Source organism: Sceloporus undulatus, chromosome 3 (assembly GCF_019175285.1).
Source record: "Sceloporus undulatus isolate JIND9_A2432 ecotype Alabama chromosome 3, SceUnd_v1.1, whole genome shotgun sequence".
Classification (NCBI taxonomy): Eukaryota; Metazoa; Chordata; class Lepidosauria; order Squamata; family Phrynosomatidae; genus Sceloporus; species Sceloporus undulatus.
In genome coordinates this window covers 149098073-149121560 of record NC_056524.1, presented here as the reverse complement: position 1 = coordinate 149121560, position 23488 = coordinate 149098073, and the positions used below count along the sequence as shown (strand labels likewise).

The window sequence follows — 23488 nt, the reverse complement described above, 5'->3', positions numbered from 1 at the left end:
GTATGGTGCGGGCTCATTGTACTATTATAATCAGGGTAGAGAAATAGAAGTTGACAATAAAAGGGAAAGGGTAAAGTACCTCTTCCGCAAGATCCAAGAAAGCAAAGGGAAATTTAAGCCAAGGGTGGGAATGCTCTACAACAAACAGGGGACGCAATACACAACCAAGGTGAAATAAAAAGACAATGGAAATAATATATTGAAGAACTATATAAAAGAGATGAAAGGCTGAAAGGTTCATTTGAAGAAGAACCACTTGAAGACAAATCTCCAGTTTTAGAAAGTGAAGTGAAAGCTGCACACAGAGTACATGGGAGGAATAAATCACCAGGAACAAATGACATACCAATAGAACTGCTTCAAACGACAGAGACAGAATCAACTGTCAACAAGTATGGAAAAGAAAAGAGTGGCCCAAAGATCCCTAAAAAAGGAGACACAAAAGATCGCAGTAACCACAGAACCACTGCATTGATTTCCCATGCAAACAAAGGCATGCTCAAAATTCTACAGCAGAAACTTCTAACATATAAGGAGCAAGAAATGCCAGATGTGCCAGCTGGGTTCAGGAATGGAGGGAAACTTTGGACCACAAACATACATTGAATAATGGAGGACACCACAAAATTCCACAGCCTGTGCTGTGTAGACTGCAGCAAAGCCTTTGATCATGACAAGGTATGGATCACTCTTAAAGAAATGAGCATTCCACAACATTTGATTCTTCCGATGTGTAACCTGTACTCAGGACAAGAGGCTACTGTTAGAATATGGAGAAATGGAATGGTTTCCAATCAGAAAGGGATCAAGCAAGCCTGCATCCTATCATGCTATCTGTTCAATTGTACGACAAAAATATCATACACAGAGCAGGATTAGACTTGAAGGAAGGATGTGTGGAAATTGAAGGAAGGAATATCAACCATTTAAGATATACAAATGACATCACACTACTAGCAGAAAATATCAGAGACATGGAACAATTATTGAAGAAAGTCAAGGAAGAAAGTGCCGTGGCAGGTTTAGTTCCGAACATTAAGAAAAGAAAAATATTGTATCTCCCATCATTATGTATGGTTGTGACAGCTGGAGGGTGAAGAAAACTGACAGGAAGAAAATCAACTAATTTGAGATGTGGTGCCGGAGAACACTTCTGCAAATACCATGGACTGCTAAAAAGACAAACAAATGAGTCATAGAACTAATCAAGCTTGAATTCTTCCTAGAAGCAAAAATAACTTCTGGTATATTGACACTATTATACTTTGGTCATACCATGAAAAAGCATGACTCACTAGAAAAGACAATAATGCTTGGTAACGTAGAAGGTAGTAAGAAAAGAGGAAGACCACATTCTAGAAGGATAGACACAATCAAGGAAGCCACTCGTAGGCGGGTTATAGACCGCCAAATAGTACGTCATCAATATGTACTAGGGTTAAGAAGGGGCGGTGCTTCCGCACCCCCCTAACCCTAATACGTATTGAATACGTACAAGATGGCGGCGCCCTGTTCATACGGGCGCAGCCATCTTGACGTATCGGACGCTGAGCATCCGTACGCGTCGCGTCCGTACGCGTCGCGTCCTTTGTGACATAGCGAGTGCGCCCCTGGCGCCTCGCTACGTCACAAATGCGACTCCAAAAGAAGCTCCATTTTGGAGCTTCTTTTTGGGTCCGCACAGGAGCTGCGCTGTGTGGAGGCTCCGGCTCCCCCGCGGACTAACCGGCGGCGGCGGCAGACCGTCGCAAAGCGGCGGTCTGTAACCCGCCCTTGAGTCTGCAAGACCTGAGCAGAGCTGTTGAGGACAGGGTGTCTTGGAGATGTCTAACTCATAGGGTTGCCACAAGTAAAGGGTGACTTGAAGGCAGTTAACACAAATACACAGCAATAGCAATAGCAAGTACATTTCTATATACAGTGGTACCCCGGGATACGAAAGCACCGCGTTACGAAATTTCCGGGATACGAAAAAATTCTATAGGAAAAACTGTTCTGGGTTACGTTTTTTTTTTTCGGCTTACGAAAAAAATTTTTGGTGCTTTTCGGCGCTTTTTCGCACGAAATCGCGGCTTCCAGCGCTAGCGCCTATGGCTTTTTTGGCTAGCGAAAGATTTCGGGTTACGAAGGGCGCCGCGGAACGGATTATTTTCGTAACCCGGGGTACCACTGTATCAGTGAACTTAAGCACTCCCTAACTGGTTTACAATGTGTAAGCTAATTGCCCCCACAAGCTGGGTACTCATTTTAGCGACCTCGAAAGGATGCAAGCCTGAGTCGAGCCTGAGCCCCTGGCTGGTATTGAGTGTGTGGCTGCAGTACAGGGATTTAACTACTTCACCACCAGTGCATATATACTACGTATACATATATATATAGTATGATTTTATCTGTAGGCTATATTCAAAGAACAGTTCAACTAGTTCTGCTCTGTGGACTTATGGAAAAGTGGGGAATTCTCTAGCTGAGGATACCTTCAAAGGCAAATTATAGATTCTGATATGGTGGAGAGGGGTCTGCAGTTCAAAGGTTTGCAAATTGTGTTGACCAGATGGAGTTCTGGTGGATGCTACAAGGGTGTTCTGTAAATGATGGACAATCAGTGGCTGGAATCTCTCCCACATGTGTCTGCCACCAAGTTCATCAGTAGGAACTGAGGGTAGTCTTTGTATCTCTGACCAAGTACGGTACCTTATTCAACAGTTAACCAGTTTTGAGTGCATCTGTGTGGTGCTGGAAATCTGAGACAGAGATACCCTGTTGTGTATGACCCACCCTGCTGCCTAGCAGACTCCTTACTTCAGCTGAAGAATTGGCTCCAGAGTTCATGTTGAATCCAAGGCTGCTTTTTAAGGGGGGATCTTAACAATGACACCAACCACTTTGGAGTTTATTGCATGCACTTTTCAGCCTGATCTGGGCACGGGATGGGATCAGGCTGGAACGGGGAGGGGGGGGGAATGGATTTTATTGCACACGAAATTGCTGCTGCACTGCCACCCAACCATCACCTGTCCCTCAGCCGTGCTCTGCTGGCCGATTTTGGTATTACAGAAAGCTCAAAATCGCTGGGAGAAGTGCAGCTGGGGCACAGGTGATGGTTGGGTGGCAGCGCAGCAGCAGTTTCGTGTGTGATAAAATCCGTTTTCCCAGCCTGATCCCATCCCATGCCTGGATCTGGCTAAAAAGTGCATGTGATAAATTCCTTTGTCTGGAGTAACAGTTAGGTATGATGTGGCCTCATCCAACAAGATTAAAAAATGGCGGTGGGGTGCATGGGCTGGTCAAATTGGAAGGCCTTTATAGATGTGGATATGGGTTTTCTTTACACCAGAAAAACATTTGATGAACATAAGACTGTGCATTGTTTCATTAAACTAATGGAAGCTTCAGTAGGAGCAGAGGCATCAGAACCTGCTGTGAGTCAAATGCTGTTGAACTCTGCACATTGTGGCAGCTGCTGATTCTGCTGAATTTGCCCTTTGGAGGAGTCGGGTTATGATACTTGACACTTGATTTCCATTCCAATGGAACAGCTGTTGTTTAGAACTTTTTCTACCCATCAGTGCACTGTAGGAATATGTATTATCCCTCTCTGTTGCTATTCTTAGGCTTCCCTATAGGGAGTGTGATGTTTCTGCATGATCTGGATTTTTGGCAATATTTATTTTTAATTTGCAGTATGTGTTACATATCTTTCGTGGCATTTCCCTCCTCAAATTGCAATGTATTTCCCGTCCTCCCTGGAAAATTGCAATTTTACTCCCATGTAATACGTTTGTAGCTATTGAGAACGTTTGTGTAGTTTGATAACCTGTTGTCTACTGCTTGTGATGAGGATGAAGGTATAAGAAGAATCCAGCCTCCTTCTCTGGATCACAAAGTGTAGCATCCAGATGAACTTATCTATACAGTTTGCAGCAGTGTTACAAGGGCTCAGAAGCCATTTTGGGTAAGTCCACTCTCTCTTATCTGATAAGAGGTCTCATATAAACTCAGTATGTTAACAACATCTCTGACATGTGATTGTTAGCAGTCTTAAAATAATTCAGCCACATTTTTGTCACTTAGATTGAAAAGTACCTGATGCTGCTGCATTGTTACCCAGATGAATGGGTTCTTAACTTATCAAGTTGGGGGTTGTTTTTACATTACTGGGAATATTAGTGCCCTACATCAGTTTTAAATGTGTACAATAGACACCAGTGGACTTAGGGGTCCCCCTCTTCCCTTTACTCTGTATCCTGCTGATATTCTTGCCTTTTGGGTGGGCAGCAAGGAGGAAAGTGCTGGGAAAGGTGGCAACAGTAGTTGTCTAGCCTGGGCCTTCTGGAACATAAAGATGGAAGGGTTCATAAGTGGGTAGGTTTTCTGAGAGAACAGATAATACAGTATTTTAAGTTTTATACACTGTGTTATGTACCTACTCTATAGGTCACTAGAGCATAAATGACAATTTAGAAAATGTTCTAGATGGCCCAGGCATTTAAAGAGAAAGGAAACAAATTATTCAGTCCCACCTGTTATCTTATTGTTAACATCCAAAAGTAGCCTGCAACAGCTACGCACATATGGCTGCCCACATTGCTGTAAACTAGTTTGGGCTTTTCTTCTATGTACCGCTTCAAGTGCTACAGAAACCTGAAAACCCAAGTTGATCAGAAACCATGCTGGCAGAGAAATGGCAAATGCATGTATAACGGCCTATTATATTCTGTTAACTTTTCAGTATATCCTTCATAGTTTCTTGCGTCTGTGGTCTTAGAGGCCTTGAAAGTCTTACGACTTTTCAGTTGAGGATCACATAATAAATTAAATAGATTTCTGCCTGTTGCACAAATGTCTCAACTATGGTACAACCACATGGAATAATTCCCCTGTATTATACTTTACATCTCACTTTCCTCTTCGCTGCCAGAACATCTTTTACAGTTATTTTAGCCCAGGGCAATTTCCAGAAAGCTGATGAAAAACATTTCTCCCTACCAGGGGACTCTACAACTGATCCAAAGAATTCCATAAGGGCACAACAGTGTCAAAGAACTGCCGTATATGAGAATTCAATTCCATCAGGTGTAGCTTGAATCAGGATTGTTTGAGTGAATCAGTGGATGTTTAATCATACAATGTGTGTTAATTAACACTGTTTGTGTTACCACCACCTACACTGCCTGGTTAATGAGAAAAGTGTCACTATTCTTTTTGCATTTCATCCTCTTCTGACTTCCTCCTCTTCCCTGTACCACCTTCACAACCACATGTGTATTCCTGATAATACAGAATAGCACTTTGTGCATCTGATGAATTGGACTCTGCTGCGCTAAAGCTGGGCTGCATGTAGATCCCAAGACCACTTTGGCTGGCTCTGTAAACCTGAGCCCAGTATCCTGAAGTTCTCCGAGCCTCCCTTTTTTTTCCTTCCAATTTTGGAATGAAATTTGAAATACCTCACACTGCAGACAAAAGCAGCAGTTTATCCTCTCCATCCCAAAGCCCTCCTTGACCTGTGTAGAAATGTAAAACAGGGTTTGGAAGTGATGCAGCATCACTTCTGGGCCCCATTTCCACTGGGTTATAAAGCGAATCAAGAATCGGATTATGGGACATCGTTTCCATTTGAATTCACATTCAATCCTACTTTGTTTGTTTTTTTTGTTTTGTTTTTATTTATATACCGCTATTCCAAAGATCATAGCAGTGAACAGCAAGTAAGCTAATTAGCAAGTAAGCTAATTTGCCCCCAACAGTCTAGGTACTCATTTTAGCGACCTCGGAAGGATGCAAGCCTGAGTCGAGCTTGGGCCCTTTTTCTGGTCTTGAACTCGCAACCTTGTGGTTTCGAGTGAATGGCTGCAGTACAGGCATTTAACCACTGCGCCACCAGGGCTCCTTTGATCGATTCTCCAGGGCAGGGGTAGGCAACCTTTTTGAGCCGGGGGCCGGGTTGCTGTTCCTCAGACAACTGGGGGGCCGAAGCAAAAAAATAAATAATTAAATAATTTTTTAAAAATTAAATAAATAAATAAACCAGGGCAAATGTAGGACAAAATTTTCAAATGGAGGGCACTTTTTAAATAAAAAATGGAGGACACGCAAAAAAATTTGCTGATTTTTTAAAAAATGTTAAGATAAATGCATGTTTCTGAGGCTTCTATAGACAATTGCCCCACCATGCCCCTCGTGTGAGACGCCAAAGGCCTCGGTGGCACGACCGGGCTGGGGCCGGTCCCAAGGCCTCGACGGGCCGCATCCGGCCCACGGGCCGCAGGTTGCCTACCCCTGCTCCAGGGAAACCCCAAATCAGTGGTGGATAACCCAGGTTATCCTGACTGTACTTTTCCAGTGGTGTTTGTTTGTTTGTTTGTTTGTTGCAACTGCCGTGTCGGATCCGGGGCAAACTAATGGGAACGACAGGTGTCTGAACCGGTATTTTAGGAGGGGAGGAGTAATGTTCGAGGAGCTGTCCTGGGGATGTCACCAGCTTTGTTCTCTTTCCTGCATTCCCGGTGCCATTTTCCCCCATTCGTGTAGCCTTTCCCCCGGTGGAGCAGGAAGCAGGGTAAGGCGATCGCATGTATAGACAAATTTCTTTTTTTTAAAAAATTAAGCTTTCAATCGCCTAGGTGCTCTGTCGGGTGTCTGGCCATTGCAAATTGCTCCATTGGCCTCCAAACGCGGTAAGCGTATGATGCCCCCTGCCAACCCCCGCCCCCCCCCCCCCGCTCCACATAGATCGATGTGTGAGGAGACCCACTGCACACCCTTTTTATAACTATTATTTCTTCTTTTTCCTTTTTCTGTTTTTGCTGAGTGCCTAAGCGCCTCAGCGCACCAGCGTCTGGGCAGCAATCACAATGACGCCTAGCCGCCCAAGCGCTTAGGTGCTTCAGCAATCCATTGACCACAAAAAAAAAAAAAAAAAACCATCCCAGAAAAACAGGTTTGAAAGACATAAATGGGAATGGGGAACAAAAATAGCCTGCATCAAAATGCATCGAAGCAGCTGACGTCACTGTGACGTCTAATCACCTAAGCGCTTGATTGACAGCTTAAAAAAGGTTCCAGACAGGCAATGGGAATGGGGAACAAAAAAGTCTGCCTCAAAATACAATGCAGAAATATCAATGGGAATGAGAACATGGGTCAAGAAAACCTGAGTCCGTTTGCTCCCTTTTGTAATGGGAATGATGGATGTGATTCGAATATGACTCAGGAACTTGCTCCGAGTCTGACACACAGCAAGATTCGTCGCTTTATCGCTCAGTGGGAATGGGGCCCTGGAGAACCCAGACATAAGATGGGAAGGTAAGCAGCAGCATGAAGTGAAGCAAGGGGAAGGGAGGATGAGGGATTTGGAAGTGCAGCTGCAAGGAAGGGAAGCCTAGCATAAGGACAAGATGAAGCAAGTTGGGGAGGAGAAGAGGGAAGGAGGAAAGATATGAAGGTCTGAAAGCAGAAAGGAAAAGATGTGGAAGAAGGAAGAAAGGGAAGCATGGCAAAGGAGTGAGATGCAGCAAGGGAGGGGAACAGAGGGAAGGTGACGTGAGAGGTGCAGTGGCAGGCTGCAAGTAACAAGAGAAGCAGGCACAAGCTAGAGCAAGATGCAAGGAAGGGAAGAGTAGTAGCAGAGAGGGAGGCAATGTGAGAAGGGAGGATGGGAGGTGCAAGTAGCAAAACAAGGGGAAGGGTGCAATGGCATTACTAGGGTTGGCATCATCAGGCACAGTAACTCATGGCAACACCCCTTCTATTGACCTCCTCCCATACCACACTATACAGAATTTTTAGTCATGGTTTTTATACTAGTGTTACTCATTAATCATAATTCCTGCATATCACTGAATGTCATAGTACAGTTGGCCCTCCTTATCCACGGATTCTTTATTCATGGATTCAAGAATCCATGGCTTGAAAATATTCAAAAAAAGTATAAATTCCAGGTATCAAACATTGATTTTCCCATTTTATATAAGGAACACCATTTTGCTATGCCATTGTATTTAAGAGGACTTGAGCATATATGGATTTTGTTATTCACAGGGGTTCCTGGAACCAAACCCCAGCGTATAACAAGAGCCCACTGTAATAGTTGTGACATAAAACAACTAGCAAAATTAAAACTAGACCTTTCCATTACAATATCATATGCACAGCCTCTGTGCATTTACATATGCATAGTTTCATGTGGTTGAAGTGAAAATTTGGTAAAAGGTGATGTTTTAAAAGAAGATTTTAACAAGAATTTTTGCCTTTATGAGGTAAAGAAGGAAGAGAGATACAGTTGCAGAGTAAGGGAAGGAAGCATTACGGCAGCCTGAAATGACGCTGTTTATAATTACAGTACTGTATAGTTTATATTTTTTATTCTTAGATCACGCCTTTGGCAGGATGTAATGTTTGAAACTGTTTCTCTTTCTGTAAAAGACCATGTAAATTTATGGCCTTATACAAATACATCATGATGATGATGATGATGATGATGATGATGATGATGGAGGGAAGAGGGGTTGGGAAGTACAATGGGAAGGTGTGAAGAGCAAGAGAAGTTGGTACAAGATGAGGCAAAAATTCAAGCTAAGGAGGTGTGGTTTGTCACTTTACTTTCCCCTGCATTTTCCCTTGTGAACAAGATGACACTCTCAGCGACTTCCTATGATATTTTCATGGATTTGTACCTTTTCGCTATCGGCAAAAAACTAGAGTGATCTGATAAGAACAGCATTAGAAGTACTTACCACACCAGAAATGTGCACAGCACTTAACATGGCTCCTATCTTTCTGTTACTGCCCAAAACAATCTAGTAAGTGAGACTTGCTGAGAGGTAGCGATAGTCCAAGATCACATGTCAAGTTTCATAACCAAACAGGGATTTGTACTTGGGTCTCTCTGTTTCATATCCAGCATTTTACAATATTGTATTATTAAAAATGGTACCGAGACTGAAGAATAGTGATAGGAAAAAATGGAAGTATTAATGTGTTGAATATACATAATTATAATAATATGCCTAACAAGTAAATTAGATGCCTGGATTTGAGAGAATAGATTATGCCCACCCCAGCACTGATGCTTATACCTTAATTATATTTGTTAGTTTTCATTTTAAAAAAAATATTTTTATTGAGATTTCATCTTAAAATACAAAAATTACATAAACAATTTAACAAAACATTGACACAAGAAAGTTGACAATACAAATACAAATAAACATTCAATAAATAAAATAGTGACTTCCAAACTAAAGCAGTGATTGTATTCCCCCCCAACTAAGCTTTCTCTTCTTTAAATTTCTGTATATATAGATGTTTAGCCTGGAGAAGAGAAGGTTAAGAGGTGATATGATAGCCCTGATTAAATATTTGAAGGGATGTCATACTGAGGAGGGAGCAAGCTTGTTTTCTGCTGCTCCAGAGAACAGGACCTGGAGCAATGGATGCAAACTACAGGAAAAGAGATTCCACCTCCACATTAGGAGGAACTTCCTGACAGTAAGGGCTGTTCGACAGTGGAATGCACTCCCTCGGAGGGTGATAGAGTCTCCTTCCTTGGAGGTCTTTAAACAGAGGCTGGATGGCCATCTGTCAGGGATGCTTTGATTTGGATTTCCTGCATGGCAGAGGGTTGGACTGGATGGCCCTTGTGGTCTCTTCCAACTCTACGATTCTATGATTCTATGATATGTTTTTTCTAAGATGTTTTTCTAAGTTATCTCAGGTGATTGATTGGAAGATACTTTTTTAATATAAGTTTCAAAATACCTTTCACCCATTTATCCAATTCTCTAGACATTTATTATTACAAATATGTTTTTTTTATTTAATCAGTTCGTTTATGAAGTAAATATTGTATTAGAAACCTTAATAAAGCAGAATAGTAAAGAAAAAATATTTATATTAATATTACTACAGGTCTATTATCACACCAAACCAAATATAAAGTTAGGTTTTCCAATTGATATCTGATGTTCAGTGAGGATGTTGTTGCTTCTGTTCCATTATGTCAAATTCAATCATCTTTTTGATTCCAAAATTTTTCTAGAAAGTTCGTCACCAGTGTCCATTCCTCTTTAAATTCCTCTATTAATTTGAATTTAATCAGACAGGTTAGCTTATAATATTTGTTGGTTTTTTAATGCCATAAGACAGATAGCGTGCTTTGAGACAGGGCTTTTATCCTGCAGTCATCCTTCCTTAAACGTCTCAGGAGGGCAGGTTTCCTGAGGATGACGTCTTCCATCTGTAACACTTCTGTGTTTTCCCCCTGCTTCTGGTTTTTGGGGTTTTAAAAATAACAAAACAAACAAACATAAAATCTGTTAAGGAGCAAAAGATAGGATAGCTGCACAGTGTCTCTTGATTCTCAGTCCTAGAACCATCCGCCTGGAAGCCTCCTCAAGTTATGCTCCAATGTTCTGTTCCAGGAGAGATTTATGGGCTTCTAAAGATCTCAGTCTGGAAACAAGCACGGCTGGGAAGCCTTTCATCCTATTTTTAGTATTCCTCTCCCTATGCTGGGAGTTGGCTGTGAAGATTGAGACTTGGCTCCAGGTGTCCTAGCCAGAGAAGCAGAGAGTCCCTAGGAATATAAGAATACCGTGCTGTATAGCATTATTGATGGGCAAGTAGTTTATTATGCAGAAATGAAGTTGCCACTGAATTCTTGCCTACTTAAATGTGTGTGCAGTCACATGCACACATTTGTATAGATTAAGGAAATCAAAGTACATCATGAGTGGGTAGGATTAAGCTTTGACCCATGATTCTCTCCCTTCCAAAGTAGTTTTTTAAAATCACTTTTCTCCTGGTGAGATTCCAGTACATAAACTGAAGAGAAAAAGTACTGTAAAAATTATTTGAAGGGGGAATTAGAATCATAGAATCATTGTCGGCTTTGAAAATGTTAAACTTGCCACCCACACTAACATATGTTTCATTTTTATTGACTGTATAGGGCCTCTGTTTACTTGCACTTTCACAAAATCTCTCAATTTCCTTTGCATTTTCTAAATAGTAATGGAAAGCCTTTCTTAGTCTGGCCACTGTAACTATATCGAGGCCACTAATAAACAAAAATGAATAAGCCTCATTTAATTCAGTGAAACTATGGCCCGTTACAGACTGCCCAAAAGGGGCAGTCTTAGGCCGCTGCCGGTTGCAGCGCGGGGGAGCCGCTGCAGCCAAACCGCGCGACTCCCCCGCGCTGCAAAAAAAAAATTCCAGAAATGGCCCTCCTTCCGGCAACCCGGAAGAGCCGCCGCAAGTGCGAAAGTGCGCACTCGCGACGGCTCTTCCGGGCTTAGACGTCCGGACGCTGTACGTCCGTTACGTCAAGATGGCGGCGCCCGTCTGTATAGGGTGCCGCCATCTTGCCGTACGGGATACGCGCGAGGGGCAAGCTGCGTCCGGAAGCGCCGCCCCTCGCGCGTATTCCTGGCGCAACGACGGTGCCGCTTAGGCCCGTCTGTAAGGCACCTTACTCTCTGATAAGTGTCTACATAGCATTGTAGCCTTGGACTCTATTTAAATATGCTGAATTTTTCTACTCCTGTCCTAGGTAGAAAAACTTCACTTTCAAAGCTATTTTGGTCCCATACTGTTTCCTCATCATACCAAGTAGAATAGGAATCCAAAACAATGACTTTTACTGTTGATAAAAACATGACCCATATCAGGTCTTCCAAATCCATTAAAATTATGAGGAATGCATCTGAGGAAGTAGGCTCAAGTCAACAAAAGCTCATGCTACCCACTTCTGTCTTTCAGTTAGTCTCAAAAGTGCTGCAAAATCTCTTTGCATACTTCCAGACTTACATGTTTTTGACTTAAAATGATGAAGTTACCATGTAGATCTGGGAGGTTAGGAGCCCCCCAGGAGATCTTGCACGCCTCACCCACCCTCTATATCTCAGATTGCCATAATTCTCTTCCACAAAACCGGGACAAAACTATACAGGACTGGATTTGGTGGATTATCAGCAAAAAACACAATCCCCCTTCCATCTGATTTAACATTATTTTACTACATATTTCAGTTGTTCTTGATGTTGATACTATTATTGTTGCCATTTATTTATATAGCACCACCAATTTACACAGTGCTTTACAAGTGCAACAATAAAAAGCAGTGGGTCCTACCAAGGAGGAAAGTGGGATAAAAAGAAGAAACCGGGACATTTTAAAAGCAGCTCAAAAGTGAGAGAAAAAAAGCAAGGATTAATCAGGATTGCTCTGGCCAAATCAGGACAGTTGGAGGACATGAAATCATCAGTTTAGCCCTTAGGGCTGAAGGTCGGTGTATAAATACCATAATAAATAAATAAATAAATAAATAAATCAGTTGCTTTCTTTATCCCATCCCCAGATTTGCTTTAATTTGTGGTATATAGCTAAATGACAGTGGTTTCGTATCTCAAATATACATTATGCATGTATATTTACATGTAAGTAATTATTTTTTCTTTGCTAAGCATAACATGATCACGTTCTGAACTCCATACACTAGTGAAAAGTATTGATCAAATCAGCATGTAGAAAGAAACCAGAAATTATTCTGTACAAGACATTAATTATCTAATTAACAAAATTTGGACATCACCTAACCTTCCTACCCCCCTCCCCTCATGCAGGACCTCAACAACTGGCAAATAGGCAAACCCAAACAAAAATCAAGAAGTGGGATTTTTCCTAGTATTGTTCAGAAACTTTTGCAGGGCTGGGGACGGACAGCACTGCCGGTTGAATTTCTGCCATGGGGCCTTAACAGGAATAGAAAACAAGGTGGCTTTTTATTTTTGTTGTTAGTTTGCAATGCATAGACTGATGGGTTTCTCCTTTTGCGGTGTATTTTCTGGACGTATTGACTCTAGTATTCCGAGCTGGGTGCAAGTTCAGAATGCTCAAAATCAAAGCAAAAGAAAACAACCCAATCCTTCCCCACTGGTGAAAAAGAAGAGCCTTTAGCTGCTGCTCTACAAGAAGAAAGGAAGGTATCAAGGTTTCACTTTCACAGCAGGACTCTTCCATTTCATGAGGAGCCGGAGAGCTGTTGTGGAAGGGAAAGTGGATGTTATACTTTCACCTCCTTTGCTTCTTTAAGCATCAGCTTGTGAGCGAGTTTGGCTTCCCTCCCTCCTTCAAGAAAACAGACTGATCGGCTGATATTTTCAAAGAGAATGAGATGAATGAGAAGATAGGTCAAAGACCTGTCTCTAGAGAGTCTTGTGCCAAGGCCCTGTTGCAGTGTAGCCTAGAAAAGCTCGATGCCTTTGGGGACAAAACTAGTTTGCGCCAAGTTAAAAGACTTCGATGTCTTTGAACATTTTGTTTGCTGTACAAGAAGTTTTAGGTGAAGCAATTCAACCTTTCTTGGCCATAAAATGGAGAGTTTGAGGTGTCACTACAACAAGGATGATTCTCTCTTGTGTTCCCATTGACTCCTTTTCTTCAGCTGAATTCCCATTCTCCCACACTCAGTTTGTTGCACACAAGAATAACAGGATCTAAAGGTGACCAGCAAACATTGGGAAATAGAGGCTTATATACCTAAACCTGTTGAGTGCTTATGTTCATTACTTGTTGACTGGGGCTTGCATGCTCTCCAACTGTCCCAATTTGGCAAGGACAGTCGCAATTAATCTTCTTAGGTCCCACTTTTGGAGCTGCTTTTAAAATGTCCCAGGTTCTGTCTCTTCCTCCCATTTCCCCCCTTTGGACTTGTCTTATTTTAGTTGCTGCAAACTGAGTTCCAACTCAGCAGAGAAGAGAGGAGAGGGCAGAATCTTGCCCTTCCAGTAGGTTTAGGCCAAAGGAAACTCTTGCAGCCTCTCCTAGCTTACCATATGTGTCCTTTCTCATTAATAACATTTCCCATTTTGACTTCACTCTAATGTTACTTGGTCACTTATGTTTCCGTTTTCACTTGTGATGTGAAATGATGTAAGTATGGGCTAATCTGTGGGGGAGTGACTAATAGAACTACTTGATTTTGGAATCTGAAAAATAGTGGACACAGCTGTTGGGCTTCACTTTTCTGCCCTGTTTTTCATCATGAACCTCTGGTTTCTCACTATAAAATGGTGTGTGGGTGAATCAGCTAGAAAACCAGTAAATGCTAATAATACTCCCAGTCTGGTCTTCTCATCTGCAGAGTGGCCTGAGAAATAGCAAACAGAAAACAATGGAGAAGGCACGCCAATGGAGAAGACACACCATTTCAGAAGGCTCATGTACAGTCAATTTACTAGTCTCCCCCCACTCAAAAAAACCTGAATAGAAATAGTTGAAGAAATTGGTTTTGAAGAAATTATAGGTTGAGCGTGCTCTTGACAATTCTTTCACACAGTTCCTTAACTCTGCCACACACACACCCATTATAAAGTTGGTGTAACTTTTTTGGCCAAGTGAAGTGACCGTGAGTCATTTTAAGATTGCCAAAAAAGCATTTCTCATTGTACTTATGCATTTTTTTTTTAAAAAAGGAAAAGAAATATGAAAAGTCTCAAGAAAGAGTCATTTGTTTCCAAATACAGTGGACCCTTGTTATCCGCTGAGGTTTGGTTCTAGGAACCCCTGTGAATAACAAAATCCGTGTATGCTCCAAGTCCCATTAAATACAATGGGATAGCAAAATGGTGTCCCTTATATAAAATGGAAAAATCAAGGTTTGATACTTGACATTTATTCTTGTTTTAAATATTTTCAAGCCGTGGATGTTTGAATCTGAGTCTATAAAATCTGTGTATAAGGAAGGCCAGCTGTACTGAACTTGGGTTTGGGGCATCTTGTTCCAATATCATTTGCAATTATTCATATTATTGATCTCAATACCAGCAGAAAGTCTTTGCTCCTGTTTCCCCAAAGATATACTCTCACATGAGTATGTACATTGTTTATTGACTAAAAGCTGTAGCCTAGAAACCTAGGTGGGATGAGGGGTGGAAACAAGATGGGGCATGCTCAGGTTGATAGGAACAGGAGAGCCTGTTTGCTCTATCACTTTATTATTAGGTTTCATGTTCCCATTCCAGATTTTTAAAAAAAGGTTAGAAGTAGAAGGGCAATGACTCCGAAAGGCCAGGATGATGGCACTTGTGTTGATGAATGTGGCAGATGGAATGAGCAATTTCTATTTTAAGATTGCAGGAAAGGCTAGGAGCTGATCCCCAGAGGCTGATAAAGCTCCAGCAAATATCTAGACAAGTCATATTTTAAAAAGCAAAGTGTTTCCCCCCCTGTTCTTCACTTCTCCCTTTTGCAGTAGAAATACTAAACATGCAATTTGGAATCACTTCAGTTTTATTTTCATTTAACAGGTGATGTTGGGGAAGAGGGTTAACTGGGACCATAGCACACAGGGATGTTTAGTCGCCTGTCCCTGCATGATTTAGAAACAAGACAACAACCTTACAAATAATCAGTTGCATATCATATCTAGTTCAGCTCTTTGTCCTTGTCCATGAGCTTCATGATGTGAGTTTACTGAGCTTTCTAGAACTGGTATCAAATATATGAATTTCTGTGAAATTACTCTAAGAAATTAGGAGTTGCTTGACTGTACTCAATATAAAAGGTAAAAGTAAAAGTTTTCTTTTGACATGGTAACTATTTATCTACTTGCATTTGCATGTTTTAAAACTGCTCAACATATACAGTGTGCCCACACCATATGTGGGTGCACCATCCGTGGCTTTCAGCTTACACTGAAGCTGCACCACAGGGAAAATAATGGCACACGTGCTGCATTGCATGCATGCACCCTATTGTTTTCAATGGGGCTCAAGCATATGCATTTTCCCCTTATGTGGGGTGTATGGGTGTCCAGAATGGATCCCCTGTGTAAGGGAAGGGCCCACTGTATATGTTTGAATAAATGTTTTATTGGGTGCTTTTAACCATTGTTAACCTATAGGCATTTGAAAGTAAGATGTATGGTGGTGGTTCCTTCCAGTTGGAGGAATTTCTGGGAGTAGTTTGCTACCAGCAGCAAGTCCTAGAGTTTGTTGCTTGGGCTAATGCCAGCACCTGGCAAGCTGGTAGGCCAAGACTATGTCAGAGGACCCACTGATAACTATGTTCCTGGGATCACATGGTGGGACATTAAATTTTGGAGCTAAAGCCTTATGATAGAGAATAAAGTAGAGATACTCAAATTTAAACTGTTAAAAAGTAAAGAGTATGTACCACACTTCTTTCCTTTTTTTAATTGGTTTTTGTAAAACAACCACATAGTAACTCTGGCCAAGATCCCACATACATTTATTATAACATAAATATTTGCCAATGTAGTTACTGAAAATTTTCATACCAGGCAGAAGCACTGCTAAATCGTCCCTCAAATGTTGAGGAAGTGCATGCTTGTGAACACCTGATGCGCTTCCTCCCCATCATGGAATCATTGGCTCCCTCTAGCGTCATTGAATCGTCCCAGGAGAGGGCATTTCCTCTGAATGGAAACTTTGCACTCAGAGGAAATTCCCTCTCCCCGAACGATTCAGTGATGCTAGAGGGAAGCCGACGATTCCATGACAACAAGGAAGTGTGCCAGGCATTCACACACACGCGCTTCCTCAGTGTTGGAGTGATGATTTACCAGCACTTCTGCCTAGTATAAAAAAATCTTCACAGTAGACCTACAGCTGCACAATGGATTCAGGTTTACCCATTGAGCAACTGTTGATTAGACCACCAAGTCAAAAGTGAAAGGGGTCCATGCAGACTTGCGAAATGATTGCCTGTATGAGTGATAGTGGCACCCCATGTCACTGCAGTGGTGAATCCACATCAAGCTTTAGTCTTAATTTTAACAAAGTTCTCCACAGTCTTAACCTATTTTGTTTCGACAGCTCTTTCAAAGTTAAGATCCTAAAGCAGATTCTCCATTAATTGGCACTAAGCACTGCACATATGCAACCCTCTTGCACAACTATTTGTGCTACTATATACTCTGAAAACTAGTATGATGTACTGGCTAAGAAACTGCAAAGGGGAATCTTGGGTTCATGTTTTAAATTATGACATCATTAGATTATTTCAATATTTTCTTTTTCATGTTGCTTTGCGCACCTATTATTTGGGTTGTTACTGAAATAAAAATATGGGTGCATATGATTACCTTATTAATATCATCATCATCCACATGATGGATGCAGTACAATGTTTCACGTACACACTGAAACACTTGGAAGGTTCTGCATAATTCTAGAGATCAGGGACGTAGCCAAGGGGGGGTCCGTGGGGTCCGGAGCCCCCCTCCGTTAGATACAATGGATGGTGTGTGCCGCTGCACCGCTGCACCCAAGCCCCATTATAATAGTGGCACTTAGTCTGGATCCCCCCTTCCCAAAATCCTGGCTACGTCCCTGTAGGGATTAATATTATCACAATGAGATTAAGAGAAGAAACTACAAAAATATATATATGGTTTTCCTCCCCTCCCTTTTCCTCTCCCCCAAAAGGAAGTTGCACCTTTTGACATGCACACCTAGAAGATAAAGCCATTCCATTTTTGTATAGCACAATCACTGCTCAGTGAAAAGAATCTAGTTGAGTCCATGCAACCAATTTTATTTCAAATTGCCATAACTGGTAAACTCACATCCAGATGACATTGCCGTTAAAACTTTGCATTCAAGTGCTTTCTCTGTTGTTGTCATGTCTTTTTAAAAGTTCTAGTTTATAGTAATTTTTCTGGCAGATGACAATGCTAGTCTGTCCGGTGCATGCTCCATCTGGTGGAAGGAATGATCTGTGGGGCTGTTGATGATCAAGTGTTGGATGGTGCCCCACTTTCTACATTGCTTGCCTGTGGTATTCACCCCACATTGCTCTCCTTTAATTCACTGCCAGTGAATGGGTAAGGACAGGAAATGCTTAATATGTGGATGTTAGTAACAAGTTTGGAAGGAGATCATCTGTAGCTTTGGTTATCAATATGCCGGTGGCATATCCATACAACTTTTAAATAAGCTTTCGGGAGCCGCTCTCTCTCTCTTCTGCATCTATATTTAAAGGGTGTGAGCTCCAGTAACTTGGGTTTTCCTGGAAAATTAATTGGAAATGTCACTCTTAAATAGTGCATAATCAGGTTTAGAATGCTTATTTTACTTGTATCAATATACAAAGGGATCTTTTAGCACCTTTGAAACTAATTGTGTGACAGAAGTTGTAGAATTACAGTAGCTTTTGTAGGTTTGGTCTACATCCGCAGATGCACCATGCATCTAAGGAAAATGTTTAAAAATAATTCAAATGAGTGTTGGAAATGTATACAGAAGGTTGGGACTTTCTAAATATGTGGAGGACATGTGAAGAAGTTCAGAAATATTGGACTTCACAACATTCACCACAGGATGGAGGACATTTTCAAAGTAAAAATACAGTTGAAACTAGAAACTTTTTGCCTTGTAATCTTGGATGACCGAATGGATAAGAATTATGGACTTTCAGCATATGATTATGGTGTCACTAGGGGTTGTGGGGGTGCGGATGGCACTGGATGACACCCTAGAAGGGGTTATACATCTGGTGGGCAGTACATCTAGGGACTGGTGTAGCTGCTGGTTGTATTTATTTATTTACTTATTTTGGTATAGGAAAGGAGAACAAACAAAGCTGAAATCCTGTACTCATTTACCTGAGAATAGGTCCAATTGAATTCAATGGGACTTACAATTGAGGAGACTTGTATTGGGTTTCACTGTAAACATATTACTAGCACCAAAAAATAAAACAAAAACTCCCATTAATTTGATAAACCTAGCTAAAGTTCACAAAAGTTCAGATGCCATCATACATTTGATAGTCTTTGATGGGCCAAAGGGCTCTTTGTTGTTGTTTTTACAGCACAGTAACTTGGCCACCCCCATCTTCTTTTCTCACTAACCTTTCCTCTTTCCCTCCTTAGATCCGCAAAAGAAGTAAAGCCTGTCGTGGAGGACTGTGGGAAAATGATGAATTAGTCTCCATCAATGGAAGACCCTGTGCTGGTCTTTCCCATGCCACTGCCATGCAGCTCATTGACTCTTCCAATGGTCTCCTCAGCATTGTTGTGAAAAGGTAATGGTGGTAATAGCTATTGAGACAGATTGAATGAAATGTGCATTATTTCATTGCTTTATTGAGCTGTGTGAATTAAAAGCTTTTTAATTTATCTTAGCCCAAGGCAGCACACACTGCTTTTCACGAATGTAATCATATGTCACATCATAAACACTTACAGTGGGCCCATGCTATCTGCCGGGGTTTGGTTCCAAGATGCCCCATGGATACCAAGATCTGTGGATGTTCAAGTCCCATTAAATATAATAGACAGTAAAATGCTATCCCTTTTATAAAATGGCAAAATCATAGTTTGCTTCTTAGAATTTAGTTACTTTTTTGAATATTTTCAAGCCGTGGATGCTTGAATCCATGGCTATGGAGGGCTGTCTGTACTTCTTTCCTATGCTCACACTTCAGCCTCAGAATATACAGATTTATCAAACTAAAGAGACTGTTTGTTGGAACTACATGGACTCTGTCCTCAAGCAGAACTGTCTTATCTTATTACATATACGTTTCGCTAAAACCAATAAATCAGTAACTATCACAACGACTTATATGAGACTTTCATGCAGTCTGCTATTCGGATACTCCCTAGGCTGAGACCTGTTTCATTTTTTAGTGGCTTGTTTTAAAGAGGAGGTTGGACACGTGAGATCAGCTTTCTCATGCGCTCCTCCAAGCACCTAGTGCCCATTTTAAACCCTAGCATCTTGCCTTGCCTGTGAAGTGTTACGATAGAAAGAATCTGTGGCCTGAGCAGATGCTGCACTGACATGCTAATAGTGTATGTACAGTAGTTCAGAACCTAGTTTAAATGTGGAGCCAGCCATATGGAATGCTGCATAGAGGAAGTTCTTGCTTGCTTGGCATCACGTTTAAATAGGAGCAGTGTAACACGATCATGTGCCCTTAGTGCTCCCAATCCGTAACACTCTCTGCAGCATGCTGTGACTTGATGGTGACTTTACTTCCTTTTAAACTACTATAAGATTATTTTGTGCAATTGCATTAGACTCCAAAAAAGGATAGTCTGTAATGTTTAAATATATAAAACAAACTTTCTTAAGGAATAATCAGCTTGATGTCTACAAAGAGAAGCCCTTTCTTAACAATATTTTTCAGTTCTCAGAAGGTATCCACAAAGAGTGACTTAAACAAATATTGTATAAATGGGTTTTTTAAAAAAAAGCTTTTGAAAATCACTCCTTTGGAAACCTAACTGCGCTACTGCTTCTCATTCCTGTCTTACTGAAGGTTGAGCATCATCATGACTCAGTTGTCTCCGCATAGGATCATCCCCCCCCAAAAAAGGTATCAAAACCATTCTCTGAATTTTTTTAGTTAACAAGTTTTCCCCTTCTAAATTTATTTTGCCATGAATAATCAGCTGCAACAATCTATATTTTTTATTTCTCATTATATGAGAATGTAGTTAAATTTTCTTTTTTAAAATTATTTCTTATAGAGTAATACTTCTGCACTGCAGATCATATAGTCCTGGAAATTATTTACATCTTGTGATGAATCCAACATTCATTAACTTTAGTCTTCTTCATTGTTATTTTAAATTGTAAGCTGCTTTGAGTCTCAATTTTTTGGGGAAAGTGGGATATAAATATATAAATAAATAATAAAATAATTTATGACAGTGTCTGCCCCAGATGCCATACATTCAGTAGAACTGAGATATAACGCCATGAAAGACTCACATTAGGGCTACTTTTGAGGTTTTGCTGCATTTTTAATCTTTGCAAAACTACTCTGATTCATTTCTGTTGAAACATTTATTGCATGATTATGATTCCAGTTCTCATTCAGTTAGACATTTGAACCCAGTATTTGTTAGCATGCTCATACCTATACATATGAAACATACATATACATATATGTATATATATATATATATACCTATACATATGAAACATATGTGTTTCAGCAGCTGCTTGTTTTTGACTAATTATCATGAACATAGTTTAACATTAGTTTTTAGACCACATAAATTGCTTACTTCACAGACTTTTATTATTATTCAATAAAATCTTTGCAGATCATATAAGTTGCCAGCTAGCAATACTGTGACATCTGCGTATTGTACGTTACTGATAAACTCACATTAACAATATGCAGTGGCATCTTGTAGCATCTTTAAGACTAACTGAAATATAGAAGTTAGTAACATGAGCTTTCATAGACTTGAGCCTACTTCCTCAGATGCATTTGAAAGTAGGCTCAAGTCTATGAAAGCTCATGTTATCAACTTCTGTCTTTCAGTTAATCTCAAAAGTGCTGCAAAATCCCTTTGCATACTGATTTTTTAGACAAACGTGGCTGTGTCCTTGAATTCTCACATTAATAATGGTATTATTTGAATCAAAAAGTGCTTCTTTAAGGAAATTCTTAGAGTGCAAATTAAAAAGCACTGGTGAAAGTTTACATCTTTATTGTTCTTCTCTTAGTATTTCTGTGTCTTCTATCATCTCATCTTCAATTTTCACTGCAGCTATTTATTGCCAAATCAGCTTGACAATTGTACAAATATACCCTGAACTGAGACTTCCGTTTACTAATAGCTCCATTAACTTGCCATGTTGTACTTTGTCAAAATCTTTCTTGTAGTCAATAAAGCAAACACAGATACCCATATTCATGGCATGGCATCCCTCTCCAATTACATGTAAGCAAAACAATACTTCCTTGGTTCCAAATAATCCTCTGATGCAAAATTGTATGATTCCTGCACTTCTTCTGTCTTCTTGTATTACATTTTCTTTAAAAAGAATTTAAGCAAATAGCTGTTTAAACATCATTCTGTAATCATTGAAAGCTTTGGCCTGTTAATTTTAATAAAATATATATTTTAAAAAATATGAGTTTAGGCAATTTCCACTACTGATTGTAGTCCTTAGATTTGATTGAAATGATACACTGAGATAGTGAAATCATCTTCTTCTATTAACTTTAATATTTCTGCATAACCTCACATTCAGGAGATTTGCTATTTTATTAATCTTATTGATTTAAAGTTTCAGTTTTCTGTATTTCAGGCAGAATTTTGGAAATGTTGTTAATTTATTTATTATTAATATTAATTAATTAATTAATTAGATTTTTCTAATTGGTTGAACTCCATTCATTGCCTGATTAAAACTGAAGTTAATCCTATTCTGACTAATTAATTATGCTGGGTTATTACAATTTGTTGTGGGGGAGTGGGTCTGTCCATGCCAAATTCTGTGAAACAGCGGCTTCAAGAGAAAAAGAAATAGCACAGGAGGAAATGCATCACATGTGCTCACTGGTTTGTTCTTATCTGCCTGCAAGAAAATGGGGTCTTAGCAGGAATGAATGTGCGGTTGGGTGGGTGATCTGTTTACTTAGCAAAATACCCTCATGCACCCATGGTCCTTTGAGAATATCAGGCCTTATCATTTCAGCTTGCTCAAGCAACAAACCTACTACTCTACCCAGTCCTCCCGTACCTGTGTATACCTGCCTACAACAAGCAAAATATACAGCAGCTGCCTATAAAATCCTTTACTGAGCATGGGTGTTCAGTAAAACATAAAGAAATGAGGAGAGCAAATAAGGCTGCCACATCAATTAATCTCTGCATGTTAAAAAGCATAGATTCTCAAAACCTTGTTGCACTGCAAACAAACCCAGCAGGCAGCAAAAGAGAAACATACACCAGCTGCACCCTTTCCTGGAAATCAGGGACCTTGAGACCATAGTACATGCGCTGGTAACCTCATGCCTTGATTCTGCAGTGCACTCTACATGGGGCTACCCTCATGCTTGGGCCGGAAACTTCAATTAGTTCAAAACATGGCAACCAGACTGGTCTCTGGTACATCCAGAAGAGACCATATAACACCAATTTTAAGATCACTCCACTGGCTGCCCATCAGTTTCCAGGCCCAGTACAAGGTGTTGGTTATCACCTTTAAAGCCCTAAATGGCTTGGGTCCAACCTATCTTCGGGACTGCCTCCTTCCATATACAGTCCGTCCTCGCCTTACGCGGGGGATCCGTTCCGGATCCCTCCGCGTAAGGCGAATTCTGCCTATGCTCGAGCCCCATTGGAAACAATGGGGCTTGTGCGTGGTGGCGCAGCAGCGCGGGCGCGCATGGGGCACAATGGGCGGGCGCACCCATTCAATTGAATGGGACGCGCCGCCCCTTCTGCCCCGCGCGCGCCCCGCGGCTTGAGCGCATATGCTCAAGGCTGCGTATGGCGCGCCCGCGTATGGCGCGGGCGCAATGTAATCCTCCCCACGCACTTAGATCCTCAGGGAAAAATTTGTTACAGCCTTGTAAAACAAGGCTGTTTACGACCTCTCAGAGGACCTTCTCAGCTGTTGCTCCCAGATTGTGGAATGGCCTGCCAGACGAGATCCATCATATTACCACTCTAAACAGCTTTAAAAGAGCTATAAAGACGGATCTC

At 40.9% G+C, this 23488-nt stretch overlaps 1 protein-coding gene across 1 annotated transcript in view; it reads left to right on the top strand.

Moving 5' to 3' along the window:
- SYNPO2L (synaptopodin 2 like) overlaps positions 1–23488 on the top strand; it is a 52038-nt gene that overhangs the window by 6013 nt on the left and 22537 nt on the right. Inside the window, exon 2 of the mRNA XM_042460901.1 lies at positions 18902–19053. Coding sequence (XP_042316835.1) covers positions 18902–19053 — 152 coding nt within the window. The remainder of the gene's footprint in view (positions 1–18901; positions 19054–23488) is intronic.